The sequence below is a fragment of the Callithrix jacchus genome, chromosome X (genome assembly GCF_049354715.1).
Source record: "Callithrix jacchus isolate 240 chromosome X, calJac240_pri, whole genome shotgun sequence".
Classification (NCBI taxonomy): domain Eukaryota; kingdom Metazoa; phylum Chordata; class Mammalia; order Primates; family Cebidae; genus Callithrix; species Callithrix jacchus.
In genome coordinates this window covers 150,572,942-150,586,506 of record NC_133524.1, presented here as the reverse complement: position 1 = coordinate 150,586,506, position 13,565 = coordinate 150,572,942, and the positions used below count along the sequence as shown (strand labels likewise).

Below are 13,565 nucleotides of genomic sequence, written 5' to 3'. Positions count from 1 at the left end.
GGATGCTAAGGCGGCAGATCACCTGAAGTCAGGAATTCAAGACCAGACTGGCCAACCTGGTGAAACCCTGTCTCTACTAAAAATACAAAAATTATGGACACCTGTAACCCCAGCTACTTGGGAGGCTGAGGCAGGAGAATCACTTGAACCTGGGAGGTAGAGGTTGCAGCGAGCCAAGATGGTGCCATTGCACTCCAGCCTGGGAGGCAGAGCGAGACTCTGTCTCAAAAAAGAAAGCAGAGTGAGAAATGCTGTGGTGTGGTTAAGCAGGGATTTGGGAATTTCTGGGAGTAAATGGTGACCAAGAGGGTACTAGTCCAACACTGTTGCACTCAGGTGAATAATCCGAAAGAGTGGCTGCAAGTGGACTTCCAGAAGACAATGAAAGTCACAGGAATAACCACTCAGGGAGTAAAATCTCTACTTACCAGCATGTATGTGAAGGAGTTCCTCATCTCTAGCAGTCAAGATGGCCACCACTGGACTCTCTTTTTGCAGAATGGCAAAGTAAAGGTATGCTGTTCTCCTTGGAAAGACAGAAAAACCTCTCCTAGAGGTTAACATAAGATAACAAGGTTGATATATGACCAACCTTTCAGGGCAAAATTTATTAACTACCTATGGTAGCAGGACATTGTAAAAGGCATTTTGAGACAACACAATGATTTCACCTGACTCATTCTTTGAGTCTCAGATAAACATCATCTCCAAGAATTCCTTTATCCCTCAAGTCTGGATTAAAGACTTCACCAAAGTGTCAGTTTGATGAACTAAAGTCTAGACACTGGATATTCTAGAAGAAATTCCCATTTAGAAAAGGTTATATCTGTGATTAGTCCCACAACATAATGAACTTTGGAAACACCCTAAGTGAGTAGGGCAGACATAAAAGGATAGATATTATATGATTCCACCTATATGACTATCTTAGTCAAGGATATCCAAAGAAACAGAACCAATAGGAGATTCTGTCTGTCTGTCTCTATCTCTCTTTCTCTCTGGATGAGCTAAAATGTTTTAGTTCAAGCCTGAAAGCAGGAAAAAGCTGATGTTCCACTCCAAGGGCAGTCCGGCAGCAAGAATACTCCTACTTGGGGAAGACTCAGCCTTTTTGTTTTATTCAGGCCGTCAACTAATTGGATGATGCCTACCCACATTAGGGATGGCAATCTGCTTTACTCAGTCTACTAACTTCAATGTTAATCTCATTCAAAAATACCCTCAGAGAAATACCCAGAATAATGTTTGAGTAAATATCTGGGCACCTTATGACCAAGTAAAGTAGATACACAGAATTAACCATTACAAATCTACCCCTTGTCAATGTAGCACCCACCAAACACATCTCCTTTATCTCTAAATAGAGACAAAAATGAGGCAATAATTCCACCTAACACGATATAACAAAACTTGGCTGGTAACTGCCTTCTTCTACTACCCATTCTGTGTTCCCTTTGCCTTCTACAAGCATCTCAGCTGATTGTGGTTCTTTACCTAATGAGGTGACCCAAATCTTGATTCCTGAAGAGCCTGGGCCACCAGTAGTCCTGCATGGATTGGGTTGCTATGGTTTCCCATTGACCAGAATCACAGGGCATGGTAATACTAAGAGACACTCTAAGGGAACTCTTGTATTCCAGACACCCTCTTCCATACCTCCATTGTGAAATAGAAGTCCATTTTCCCCTTGGTATTCAGTATCAATCCCCTATCCAGCAGAGTAACATCCTTCTTTACCTGTTGATTCAAAGGCAGGAGGAGCCTAAAGTGGCTGGCAAACCATTTTCACTTTCAGTTCAATGGAATTTTTTTGTGTGTCTCCTGGTAGAAACATTCTTCCTTCTGCAACTAAGACCTCTAGGCTAGCAGAACACATGGCCATGGGAACAGGAAACAAAAATTTTGCTAGTGCATCACTAGGGGTGATGGTGAGTGGTGCCACTCTTATTTCACCCGTTGATTTCTGGATCTGTGAATCCTGGCTGTAGGAGAAACAACATCATATATTGAATACTAATTCAGAGCATATACAGCCTCTGAAGAACTTTTTCTCCAGCCCTGCAAGGTATTGCCACCTAGTTGGCACTGCAACTGTGACTTCAAAAGGCCATTTCACTATTCTGTCAAGCCAGCTGCTTCAGGATGGTGGGAACATGGTAAGACCAATACATTCCGTGAGCATGGGCCCACTGCTGTACTTCATTTGCTGTAAAAATTCCTTGGTCAGAAGCAATACTGTGTGTAGTAACATGACAATAGATGAGGCATTCTGTGAGTCCATGGATTATAGTTTTGGCAGAAACATTGTGTGCAGGGAAGGTGTATATTCCAGGAAGGACAAAACGCTGCCCCTTCCATGATGAACATATTCCAATGTAATCAACCTGCTGCCAGATAGCTGGCTGATTATCCTGGGAAATACTGCCATACTGGGGACTCTGTGTTTGTCTCTGCTGCTAGCAGATTGGGCACTCGGCAGTGGCCATAACCAGGTCAGCCTTGTTGAATGGAACTCCATGAACCCATCAGGCAGTGACATAGGTGGCTGAGTAAAGAAGATGACTAATATCCACAGAATGTGTCATGATATCTACATTTTTTTGAGATGGAGTCCCTCTGTCAGGAAGCTGGAGTGCAGTGGCACAATCTTGGCTCACTGCAACCTCTGCCTCCTGGGTTCAAGCTATTCTTGTGCCTCAGCCTCCTAAGTAGCTGGAACTACAGATGCGCATCACCACAACTGGTTAATGTTTGTACTTTTAGTAGAGACAGGGTTTCACCAGGTTGGCCAGTCTGGTCTTGAACTCCTGACCTGAGGTGATCCTCTCACCTTGGCCTCCCAAAGTGCTGGGATTACAGGCGTGAGCCACTGCACCCATCATATTTACTTGATTATTAAAATCCTTATCTTCTGAGGTCACCCTTTGGGACATAAACATCTTCACATCCTTTGCCCATTCAGAGAGGTCTGTCCACATACCTCTTCCCCAACTTTCTTCATTACCTATTTTCTAATCATGTTCCTTCCAAGTCCCTATCTGGACAAAGCACTTTGTACAGTCCATAATTTGGTCTATAATTGCACACCTGGCCATTTCTCCTTCCAAGCAAAATCCACAACCAGGTGCACCTGGAAATGGATACTGGCAATGGGTGCACAATATTGTGATTATTTACACTTAAAAATGATTATAATTGTAAATATTGTATGCTATATATTGTACAACAGTAAAAAGGCTACATCACTGACAACACATTGTTGTATTTAGCAAAGAAAGGGGAATCTCCAGCCTACTCATCAAAAAACCCAACTTTTATTTTAAAATAATGAGCTGAAATCATAGCAGAGAGAGGTGAAAAATGAGCAAATATTAAAAGGAAGACCTTTCCTCGAAAGAATGCCCATTTTAATGTTGTTTCTGGGAGACTAAGCCTTGAGCAAAATGCAAGGAGAACTCAGTGTGAGACTTCTGCACTGTCATGAATCTCAGAAGGAAGCTAAAGAAGTTGCAGGTAAATATTATCCTCTGGCACCTGGAAGAACCATTCTCAACTTACTCTAGGAAAGAAAAACACCTCCAGTTTAGGCCTCCAGGATTTCTGCATATTAAAATTATAAGATCACAGACATAGATCACCAAACATGCAAGACAAGACAACTTGAGTACAAGTGAACAGAAACAATCAATGCAGATTTAGAATTTGAAGAACACCAGATATTGGCATTATCAGATACATAATATAAAATAATTATGTAGAAAATCTTTAAAGCAATAACATAGGGAAACATGAAAATAAAAGACAAATTATCCAAACTTATTTGGCAGTTGAAAAAAACCATTGCAGTTTACAAAATCAACATGCAAAAATCAGTTGTATTTTTACACACTAACAATGAAAAATATGAAAAAGAAAACAGAAAAGTCTGTTTACAATAGTATCAAAGATAAAACAACATTTAGGAATAAATTTAACCAAGGAGGTACAAGTCTTGTCCACTAAAAACTAAAAATCCCTCCTGAAATACCACAGGGGGATAAAGAAATAAAAAAGAAAACTAAAAAACCCAGTTGAAAGAAATTAAAGAACTATCTGGTCTGAAGAAAGCAAATACAGAAAATTAACAAATAGAAAAACAAATAAAAAGAAAGAACTAAATAAATGAAAAGGCATGCTAGACTTATAGATTTGAAGACATAATGTCATAATGTTGTTAAGATGAGAATACTATCCCAAACCATTTGCAGATTCAAAGCATTCTCTTTTTTTATTTTGAGATGGAGTCTCACTCTGTTGCCCAGGCTGGAGTACAGTGGTACAATCCTTGCTCACCACAACCTCTGCTTCCTGGGCTCAAGCGATTCTGTGGCCTCAAAGCATTCTCTATCAGAATCCCAAAGACATTTTCTTGGAGGAATGGAAAAATCTATCCTAAAATTCAGTTGGAATTTCAAGGAACTCTGAATAGCCAAAACAATATTGAAAAAGAACAACACTGGAGGAGTCATACTTCCCAATTTCAGAACTTACTACAAAACTACAAGAATCAAAACAGTGCAGTACTTACATAAATATAGACACATAGAACAATAGAATAGAATTGAGAGTCCAGAAATAAGCCTATACATCTACAGTGAATTGATTTTCAATAAAAGTGCCAAGACCATTTTATGGGAAAAGAATACTCACTTCAACATATGGTGCTGGGATAGTTGGATATCCACATGCAAAAGAATGAAGTTAGATTCTTACCATTTACAAAATTTAACTCAAGGCTGGGTGTGGTGGCTCACATCTGTAATCCCAGCACTTTGGGAGGCTGAGGCTGGTGGATCAATTGAGCTCAGGAGTTTGAGACCAGCCTGGGCAACATGGTGACATCCTGTCTCTACAAAACAAGAAAAAAAAATTAGCTGGCATGATGGTACACACCTGTAGTCACAGCTACTAGGAAGGCTGGGGTAGGACAATTGCTTGAGCACAGGAGGTGGAGGCTGCAGTGAGCCGTGATCACACCACTGCACGCCAGCCTGGGTATCTGAGCAAGACCCTGTCTATAAAAAAGTATTCAAGTAAAAATGTCTCAAATAACTAAATATAAAAGCTAAAACTATAAAACTCTAAGAAAAAACAAAGGGGCAGATTGTTATGTTATTGAATTTGGCAATGGTTTCTCAGATGTGACATCACAATCAACAACTATATAAATATATACATAGTAGACTTCTTTAAAGTTAAAAACTTTTGTACATCAAAGAACACTATCAAGAAAGTAAAAAGATGATATGCAGTATAGGAGAAAAAAGTGCGAATCATATCTCTAGTAAAGGGTCTAGTATCCAGAGTATAAAAAGAACTCTTACAACTCAACAACAGAAAGACAACCAAATTTTAAAATGGGTAAATGACTTCAATGCGAACTTCTCCAAAGAAGATATACAAGTGGCCAAGAAACTTATGAAAAGATACTCAATATCAATAGTTATTAGGGAAATGCAAATCAAAACCACAATGAGACAGCATTTCACACCTACTAGGATGGCTAAAACTGTTTTTTTTTTTTTTTAAAGAAAATATCAAGTGGGAAAATAACAAGTGGTACCAAGAATGTAAAGAAATTGGAACCTGTAAAGAAAGTGGCCACTGTAGAAAACATTCCTCAATAAGGAAAACAGAATTAACATAGACTCAGCAATTCTACTCCTGGGTATGGACCCAAAAGAATTAAAAACAGGGACTCCAACAAAAACTAATATACGAGTGCATATAGAAGCACTATTCCTTTTTAAAAAAAGAATAAGGAATTGGTGTTTGTGGAAAGAACTTGCGTTAATACTTCTTTATTTACATGACTTAGCAAGTCAAAGCAAAGCCAAATGGAATTTCTCCCTGTGACCTGGTGGGATGATGAACTTTCTTGGTCTGCTAAACGCCACTGTGTACATATAAAATACTTTAAGAAAGACTCTATGTAAGATATTAGCTTTGAAAGATGTAAACTCTAGTAGCTGAAGTCAATGCCACTTACATTTTTAGAGCTGAGAGTTAACACCAGTTGGTCAAAGGCTGTTACAGGATGAATTGTGTCCCCAAATATTCATATGTTGAAGTCCTAATCTCCAGTTACCTCAGAATGTGACCTTATTTGGAGATAGAATTCATAAAGAGGCAATTAAGCTAAAATGAGGTAATGAAGTTGGGTCTTATTCCTATATGACTGGTGTCCTTAAAAGAAGAGGAAATTAGGACACAGACAGGCACAGAGGGATGAGGACAGCCATCTACAAGCCAAGGAGGGAGGCCTTACAAGAAACCAACCCACAGCCAGGTATAGTAGTTCTAGCTACAAACGTACAGTGAGCTAGAGCTGTTCCACTGCACTCCAGCCTGGGCAACAGGACAAGACCCTGCCTCTGGGGGAAAAAAAAGAAAGAAAGAAAGAGAAGAAGAGGAAGAAAAGGAAAAAAAAACCAACCAAGCCCGCCGGCCAGGCACAGTGACTCATGCCTGTACTTCAGGAGGCTGAAGTAGGCAGATTGCCTGAGGTCAGGAGTTCAAGACCAGCCTGGCCAACATGGTGAAACCCCTCTATTAAAAATACAAAAATTAGCTGGACATGCTGGCATGCACCTGTAATCCCAACTACTCCAGAGGCTGAAGCTTGAGAATCACTTGAACCCTGGAGGCAGAAGTTGCGGTGAGCCGAGATCGCACCATCACACTCCAGCCTGGACTACAGGTGGAGACAAACAGACAAAAAAATTTCAAGTCTGCCTACCCATTGATCTTGGACTTCTAGCCTCTAGAACTGTGAGAAAATAAATTTTTATTGTTTAAACCAGGTATGTGTGTGTGTGTGTGTGTGTGTGTGCATGCGTAAATTCAGAACATATGACAACAGCAGCAAAAAAAAGTCAGGATGTGGATAAATAGAATAAAAGATTCTAAAATCCAAGTATTATGTAGCTACTCGGGAGATGTTGATCAATATTAAACCTCGATAATTTGATTAATATTATAGTTTTTAGGATAACTAATAAGTAATAGAAATACACACAATGCACGACTTCCAAAATGATAGAAGAAAAAATATGAAAGGACAAAATATACTCAACAAACCTAAATGAAAGCAAGCAAAGAGAAATAAAGAAACATGAAAAAGATAGGAAAACAGCAAGATAAGATGTTATATTTAAATTGAAATATAATAGTAATCATATGTAATATGAATGGACCAAATATTTCAGTTAAAAGACAAAGATTGTCAGATTTAAAAAAACAAAAGCAACTGAGCATAGTAGCTCATACTTCTAGTCCCAGCTACTTAGGATGCTGAGGTGGGAGGATCACTTGAGCCCAGGAGGTTGAGACCAGCCTGGGCAAGATAGTGAGACTTGTCTCTTAAAAAAAAAAAAAGAAAGAAAGAAAGAGCAAATTGTGTGCGTTTTGTAAGAGACATATCTCAAACTTTAGATACAGAAAAGTAGCAAGTCAAAAATGGGAAAAGAAATTATGCAAATGTCTAAAAGATATCTATTACAGGTCTATCGATAGCAGAAAAAATACACTTTAAAGCAAGAAAGTGTTACCAGAGATTAAGAATGTGATTTCAGGTCGGGTGCGGTGGCTCACGCCTGTAATCCCAGCACTTTGGGAGGCCGAGGCGGGTGGATCACGAGGTCAAGAGATCGAGACCATCCTGGTCAACATTGTGAAACCCCGTCTCTACTAAAAATATATTAAAAAAGTTAGCTGGGCATGGTGGCGCGTGTCTGTAATCCCAGCTACTCAGGAGGCTGAGGCAGGAGAATTGCCTGAACCCAGGAGGCGGAGGTTGCGGTGAGCCGAGATCGCGCCATTGCACTCCAGCCTGGGTAACAAGAGCAAAACTCCGTTTCAAAAAAAAAAAAAGAATGTGATTTTATAATAATCAAAATCTCTGAGAAAATAAAATTTGAATTTATACTATGTAATTACATAGCTTCAAAAATATTTAAAGTAGAAACTGATAGAAAAAGGAAAATGGACAAATTAACAATTTAGAGTACTAGATTTTAACACATCTCTCATCAATTGGTGGATCAAACAGACATGTATAGAAATAGAACAATTAACACAATTCACAAGTTTAATCTTATATTTAGAAAATAGCACCTTGAAATTGCAGAATTACACATTCTTTATAAGCACACAAAGGAAACATGTTAGAATTTTCCATTTTAAGCTACAAATGAAGTAGTCTCAAATTTCAGATGATATAAAACATGTTTTCTGGTCACAATACAATTAAAGTAGACATAAATAAGAAAGAGATAACTAAAATCTTCCTATGTTAGAAATCAAGAAATAAACTTTTAAACTCATATTTCAAAGAAGAAATCATAAATTAGAAAATACTGTAAGCTGAATGATAAGGCATGATGTATCAAAATGTGGGAATCAACTGAAGCAGCACTTAGAAGGAAATGTATAGCCTTAAAAACAAATGTTGGAAAATAAGAAGGGCTAAAAATTAATCAGCTAAGGCATGTCTCAAGAAGCTAGTGGAACAGCAAAATAAACTAACAGGAAGTAGAAGCAAATAAATAAGAAAAATCTGAAGTAAAAAAGAAACATACAATACAGGGAATAAACAAAACCAAAAGTTGGTTCCTTGAAAGTGGACAAACTTCTGTCAAGAGCAATCAAAATGAAACAAAGGCACGTCGATGAAGGAAAAACCAGCGACGCTTGTTCATCTTCTGACAACGTTCGGAAACTTAGGCAAAACGGACTGATCCCCGGAAAATGTAACAAAAAGGAACAGAAACCTAGAAACTCCTAAAACCTTTGAGAAATTGAATTTATATTCAAAAATCTTCCCACAGGAAAAAAAACCCAGATCCAGATGGCTACAGTAAACATATTTTACCAATTTTTCAAGGGAGAAATAATATTAACCTTACAAAAATTCTTCCAGAAAATGGAAAAAGATGGTATGTTATTTGTCTTATGATTATAGCATAACCTTGACAACCAAGCCAAACAAGAACCGTATTAGAAAGGAAGACAATAGGCCCGTTTTATTCATAAACATAAATCACAAACAAAACATTGACAATATGAATCCAAGTTGGATTTATGCTAGGAATGCAAGGTTGGCTTATACATTAGAAAACTGATATAATTTATTACAGTAACAGACTGAAGGATTATGCATATTGGATGTCCTAAGCAGTGCAATAAGATGAGAAAAAGAAAATATGCAAGGATTGAAAATGATGAAACAAATTCATTGTATGTGGAAGATATGGTGGCATAGATAGAAAATCGAAAGGAATTTATATATAAATTATTAGAATTTAAAATTTTTTGCAAGCTTGCTGAAAACAAAAAATACCAAAATTCATTGTATTTCTATATACCAGAAGTAGTTGGAAAATAGTTTTAAATAACATTTTAAAGTTCCAAGCACTGAGTTGCACATTCATGTCAGATAATGGCAGCTGCCTAAATCTCTTCACACAGTCTTCAAAATTCACACACACACACACACCACACACAATTTAAAATTATCACTAAAACCACCCATACCCCATCTACAGATTAACCAGAAGACAAAAAGTACTGCAAGTTTATGAGTAGAAAATAAACATACAAATCTAGCCATCCTTGCTCCAGAGAGAAACCCTGTCTCAAAAAAAAAGAAAGAAATGTTGGAACTTAATTGTCATATAAAAACAAAAGTGAATCACGAAATCACAAGACCCACAAACCTCTTCGGTCCCATCTATTAAGTAAATTGCACTTCCATTTATCAACAGTAGAGGGTACTCCTGGCCAAGAAACCTAGTAAGCCATCCAGCCCTCCTGTCTGCCTACATAAATCACCTCTTATTGCTGAAACAAGAAAATGTAAGGAATTTCTAAGTGAACAGAAAATAGCATATGAGGCAAATGATATTAATGTTCTTGAATTTTTATTCCCTCTTTCCTTGAAAACCTCATCAACTTTAGGTATGGCCGTGTGACCCATTTTAATCAATGGAATGTGATTGGACATGATGTATACCACTTCCAAACAGAAGCTTTAAATGTGATTTTCTGTTTGACTCACTCTCTTGTGCCTCTGCTCCAGGCTCCAGACTTTGAGCCTCTAGAACTATGATAGAATAAGTTTCTTTTGTTTTAAATGCACTAAGTGTGTGGTGAATTTTTTACAGTAGCCTTAAGAATCTAATACTAACACAAAGAATGTTAGAGTTGAATTAGAGGTGTCAATGAGAACTTAGGAATTTTTTTTAAAGTATATTCTTAGCACTGTTCACACTGCAGTACTAATGAGCCCATCTCATGGCCAAATCTTGATCTCTAACTACCACTTCCCAGTAAAAAGAACCTGAGCTCCTTAGAGAAATGACTTTTCCCAAAGCTGGAGCAAGGAAACTGCCCTGTGAAAAGAACACAGAAACCGGCCAGATTTCAGACAATTTGAGCATCAGAAGAAATAATGAGTGTAGTAAATCATAATACATATGATAAAGAATACAGAAGTTCATAATAGTTTTTGAAAAGTAAAAGGAGAGGGGAAGCTTTCCTTCACAGAAGAATTCTAGCTGATAAATGTAGAAGAAATGACAAATTTGGAAAATCACCTTGCAACCATCAATATACTGTAAGGAACGTTGATGCTAATATTGTTGGATAAAAGCTTGTTGCGAAACAGAATATTTGCACGGTCTGAAAGTCTCACCCCAGATTGTTAGGAAAGGGAAAGGGTTACCTTTATAAATACAGAGATTAGGTAGACATCTTAACGAAGTGAGCAAACTTAGCATCATCTCATGCCCCCTGATTTAATACAGTAAGGATTAAGTCTAACAAAAAATGTACAGAGCCTCCAAATACACCATAAACATTTGTAAAATAATCTCAGAACAGGAACCTTAATGCTTCTCACAAGTTTTGTCAAACACAGAACTTTATTTCTATAGACATATATGCTATATTTGCCAGGCCATATACAATTACTTTATATTGTAGTTGCCTTGAATGACACGTTTTGAGCATTCAGATCTTCATTTTCCCAAACATCAACCCAGTTATAGGTGGCCTTTGCTCCAAAGTCCTGGAGTACCTAGATGCCTTGAGTCTTAGACTGTCTTCCCACCTCTTTCTTCCTTCTGCACCCTGTCCTGCCAAGGTTGCCCAGCCGCACTAAATTACATGCCTTACTGTGTTGCATTCGTTATCACTCTAAAGTTGTCACCAACACGCGTGAAACCACCTTATCTAACTAATAATGATTATAATATTATTTTCTGAGCTCTATGTACTCTTCTTGCCACAGCAAATGCATTGACGAGAGAGTCTGTTGGCCGAAGCCTGACTATCTCCACGTAGTCCAACACGGGAGCTGCATGTGACTGAGGACAAAGCACTTAATGTCACTGAGGTTTGGGAAGTGGGCGAGAACATTCTAGATATAAGGCCTAGTTACAGTGACGGCCTCCAAAGTAGGGTGCCCTTAATTCTAAATGTCCCAGATCCGTGGGTTTAATCCTGGAAACAAAGAAGTGACAAAAGCATCTGTGCTTTGAAGTGACCACTGTCCTGTCAGACAATCAATAAATGCTATCTTTCCTCTTTCAGATTTTTCAGGGAAATCAAGACTCCTTCACACCTGTGGTGAACTCTCTAGACCCACCGTTATTGACACGCTACCTTCGAATTCACCCCCAGAGTTGGGTGCACCAGATTGCCCTGAGGATGGAGGTTCTGGGCTGCGAGGCACAGGAGCTCTACTGAGGGTGGCCTCACTGGCTTGCCTTGTACCTTTCTGTTGATCTTTGGGTTACTTCCTGCCCTCACATTGTCCATGGCACCATTATTTTGCTATGTATTTAAACTATAGAGTCCCAGCAGACACTGCCTTGAAGCCTCTCAAATAAACTCTCATTAATCCTGCATTTACTTGATAGTGGGTGGGGAGGGTGTATCCAATTTAACTTAACTCTTACCAATTTTCCACAGCTGCTCACAGATTGGTCCTTCCTTCCAATATAACTAGGCAAAAAGAAGTGGGGAAACCTGCATGGAAAGCATTCTTCCCAGACAAGTTTGGTTTCTCACAATCACCACTTGCTCTGTTGTAGAAAAACTATATGATAAAAGTTGGAAGAAGATTAAGCTTCATACACTGAAAATAAAACTGTCAGTTGTTTATTTTCCAGGTCAAGCATGGAACAAAACATGTTTCAGGAGAAGATCAATAGAGTCTTGAAGTCAAAAGGCAAATCACTTGGACAATCTGCAACATGGAGTTAATACAACTACTTCATCAAAGTCGGTTTTGCTTCCTTACACAGTCAGCTTGAGGCATTGCGAAGGACACGTTATTATCTCCAAAACTAGCATTCTCAAACTGAGAATCATGGATGGGGTTCAAGAATCCCTAAGTCCCCTGAAATTATGTAAGACATTCTGTATGGATGCAAATGTGCATTTTTGCTGATGACTGTCCGTAGATTTAATCTCAGAAAGATGTAATTCTGACCAATAAATAATGGGTTAGGAAGTTGGAATGTTGAAAGCTTGGAAATGAAATAACAATGTCTTCTTTAAATTTGTGATGGCCAACAAAGAAAATGATGATGATAATAGGCTTCTAAAAAACATATATTTACTATTTATGTGGAATTTGAGGAAAATACATGGTTGTCTGGGATAGGAGATACAAACTTTGTAATTCTATTAATGCACTCAGTTTACTCTCTCCCTCTTCTAATTTCCTGATGAAAACACAATAAAAATGTAACAGGTCAGAAGAAAAACACACGATAGGATCCCCCATCTTGCTCTACAGTCCCATAAGATTGTGAATGGTTTACTGCTCCTTCCATCTGCCTGACCCCTTCACTATGACCACACAACATCTTCTGATAGTAAAGGGGCTGGAGGAAGCAACCCAGGGCAATTTGGAAACCGGAGCTCCTAGTATGAAAGAAAAATGGATCCCAATCTGAGAAAAGGCAAAAGGTTTATAGCTCTGTAAAGTTCTTAAAGATTAGAAGTTAGAGGTTAAAGTTTACAGAAATGAATAAGTTGTTTCGTTTTATAGCCTGGTAGAGGAGTTAACCCCAAAGGTGATTGTTTTATTTCCTGTGAAACATTAACCACTCTTATGTTTAATTTGATAATCTTGTTTTGCATTATTTTCCCATTTTTATTTTTTATCTTCCTGCTGGTTTCTTAAGTAATGAGTTAAATAAAACATTTACACATACAAACAAATGCTTTTGAGAATTGTGTTTTTACACTGGAAATAAAAATGTGAGCACTGATATTTTTAAAACAAATACGGGCGCTGAATAGCAAAATGGACACTCTAGAAACACCAAATTCATGAGTTAGAAAACCAGACTAAATTGAACTCTGAGTAAAACAATATATAATTCATGAGAGGCTGAATAAAATAAATCAGAAATGGAGTCTCAATCTAGGAGAACAGCTGATATACAGAGAGAGAGACTGAGAGAGAAATGGGAATTTCTGTTCAATGGGCATAAAGTTTCAGTTACGCTTCT

The 13,565-nt window shown here is 38.0% G+C and overlaps 1 protein-coding gene across 5 annotated transcripts in view; it reads left to right on the top strand.

The window, feature by feature from the left end:
- The window catches only part of F8 (coagulation factor VIII), a 187,104-nt gene extending 173,832 nt beyond the window's left edge, over positions 1–13,272 (top strand). For 4 of the 5 annotated variants that reach the window (XM_078363719.1, XM_054251006.2, XM_078363717.1 and 1 more), the window contains 2 exons: positions 337–513; positions 11,632–13,272. In XM_078363719.1, the coding sequence (XP_078219845.1) occupies positions 337–513; positions 11,632–11,787 (333 nt within the window). In that variant the 3' untranslated portion in view covers positions 11,788–13,272. The remainder of the gene's footprint in view (positions 1–336; positions 514–11,631) is intronic. The other variant, XM_035288840.3, reaches the window with a different exon arrangement.
- The last annotated feature ends 293 nt before the right edge of the window (positions 13,273–13,565 follow it).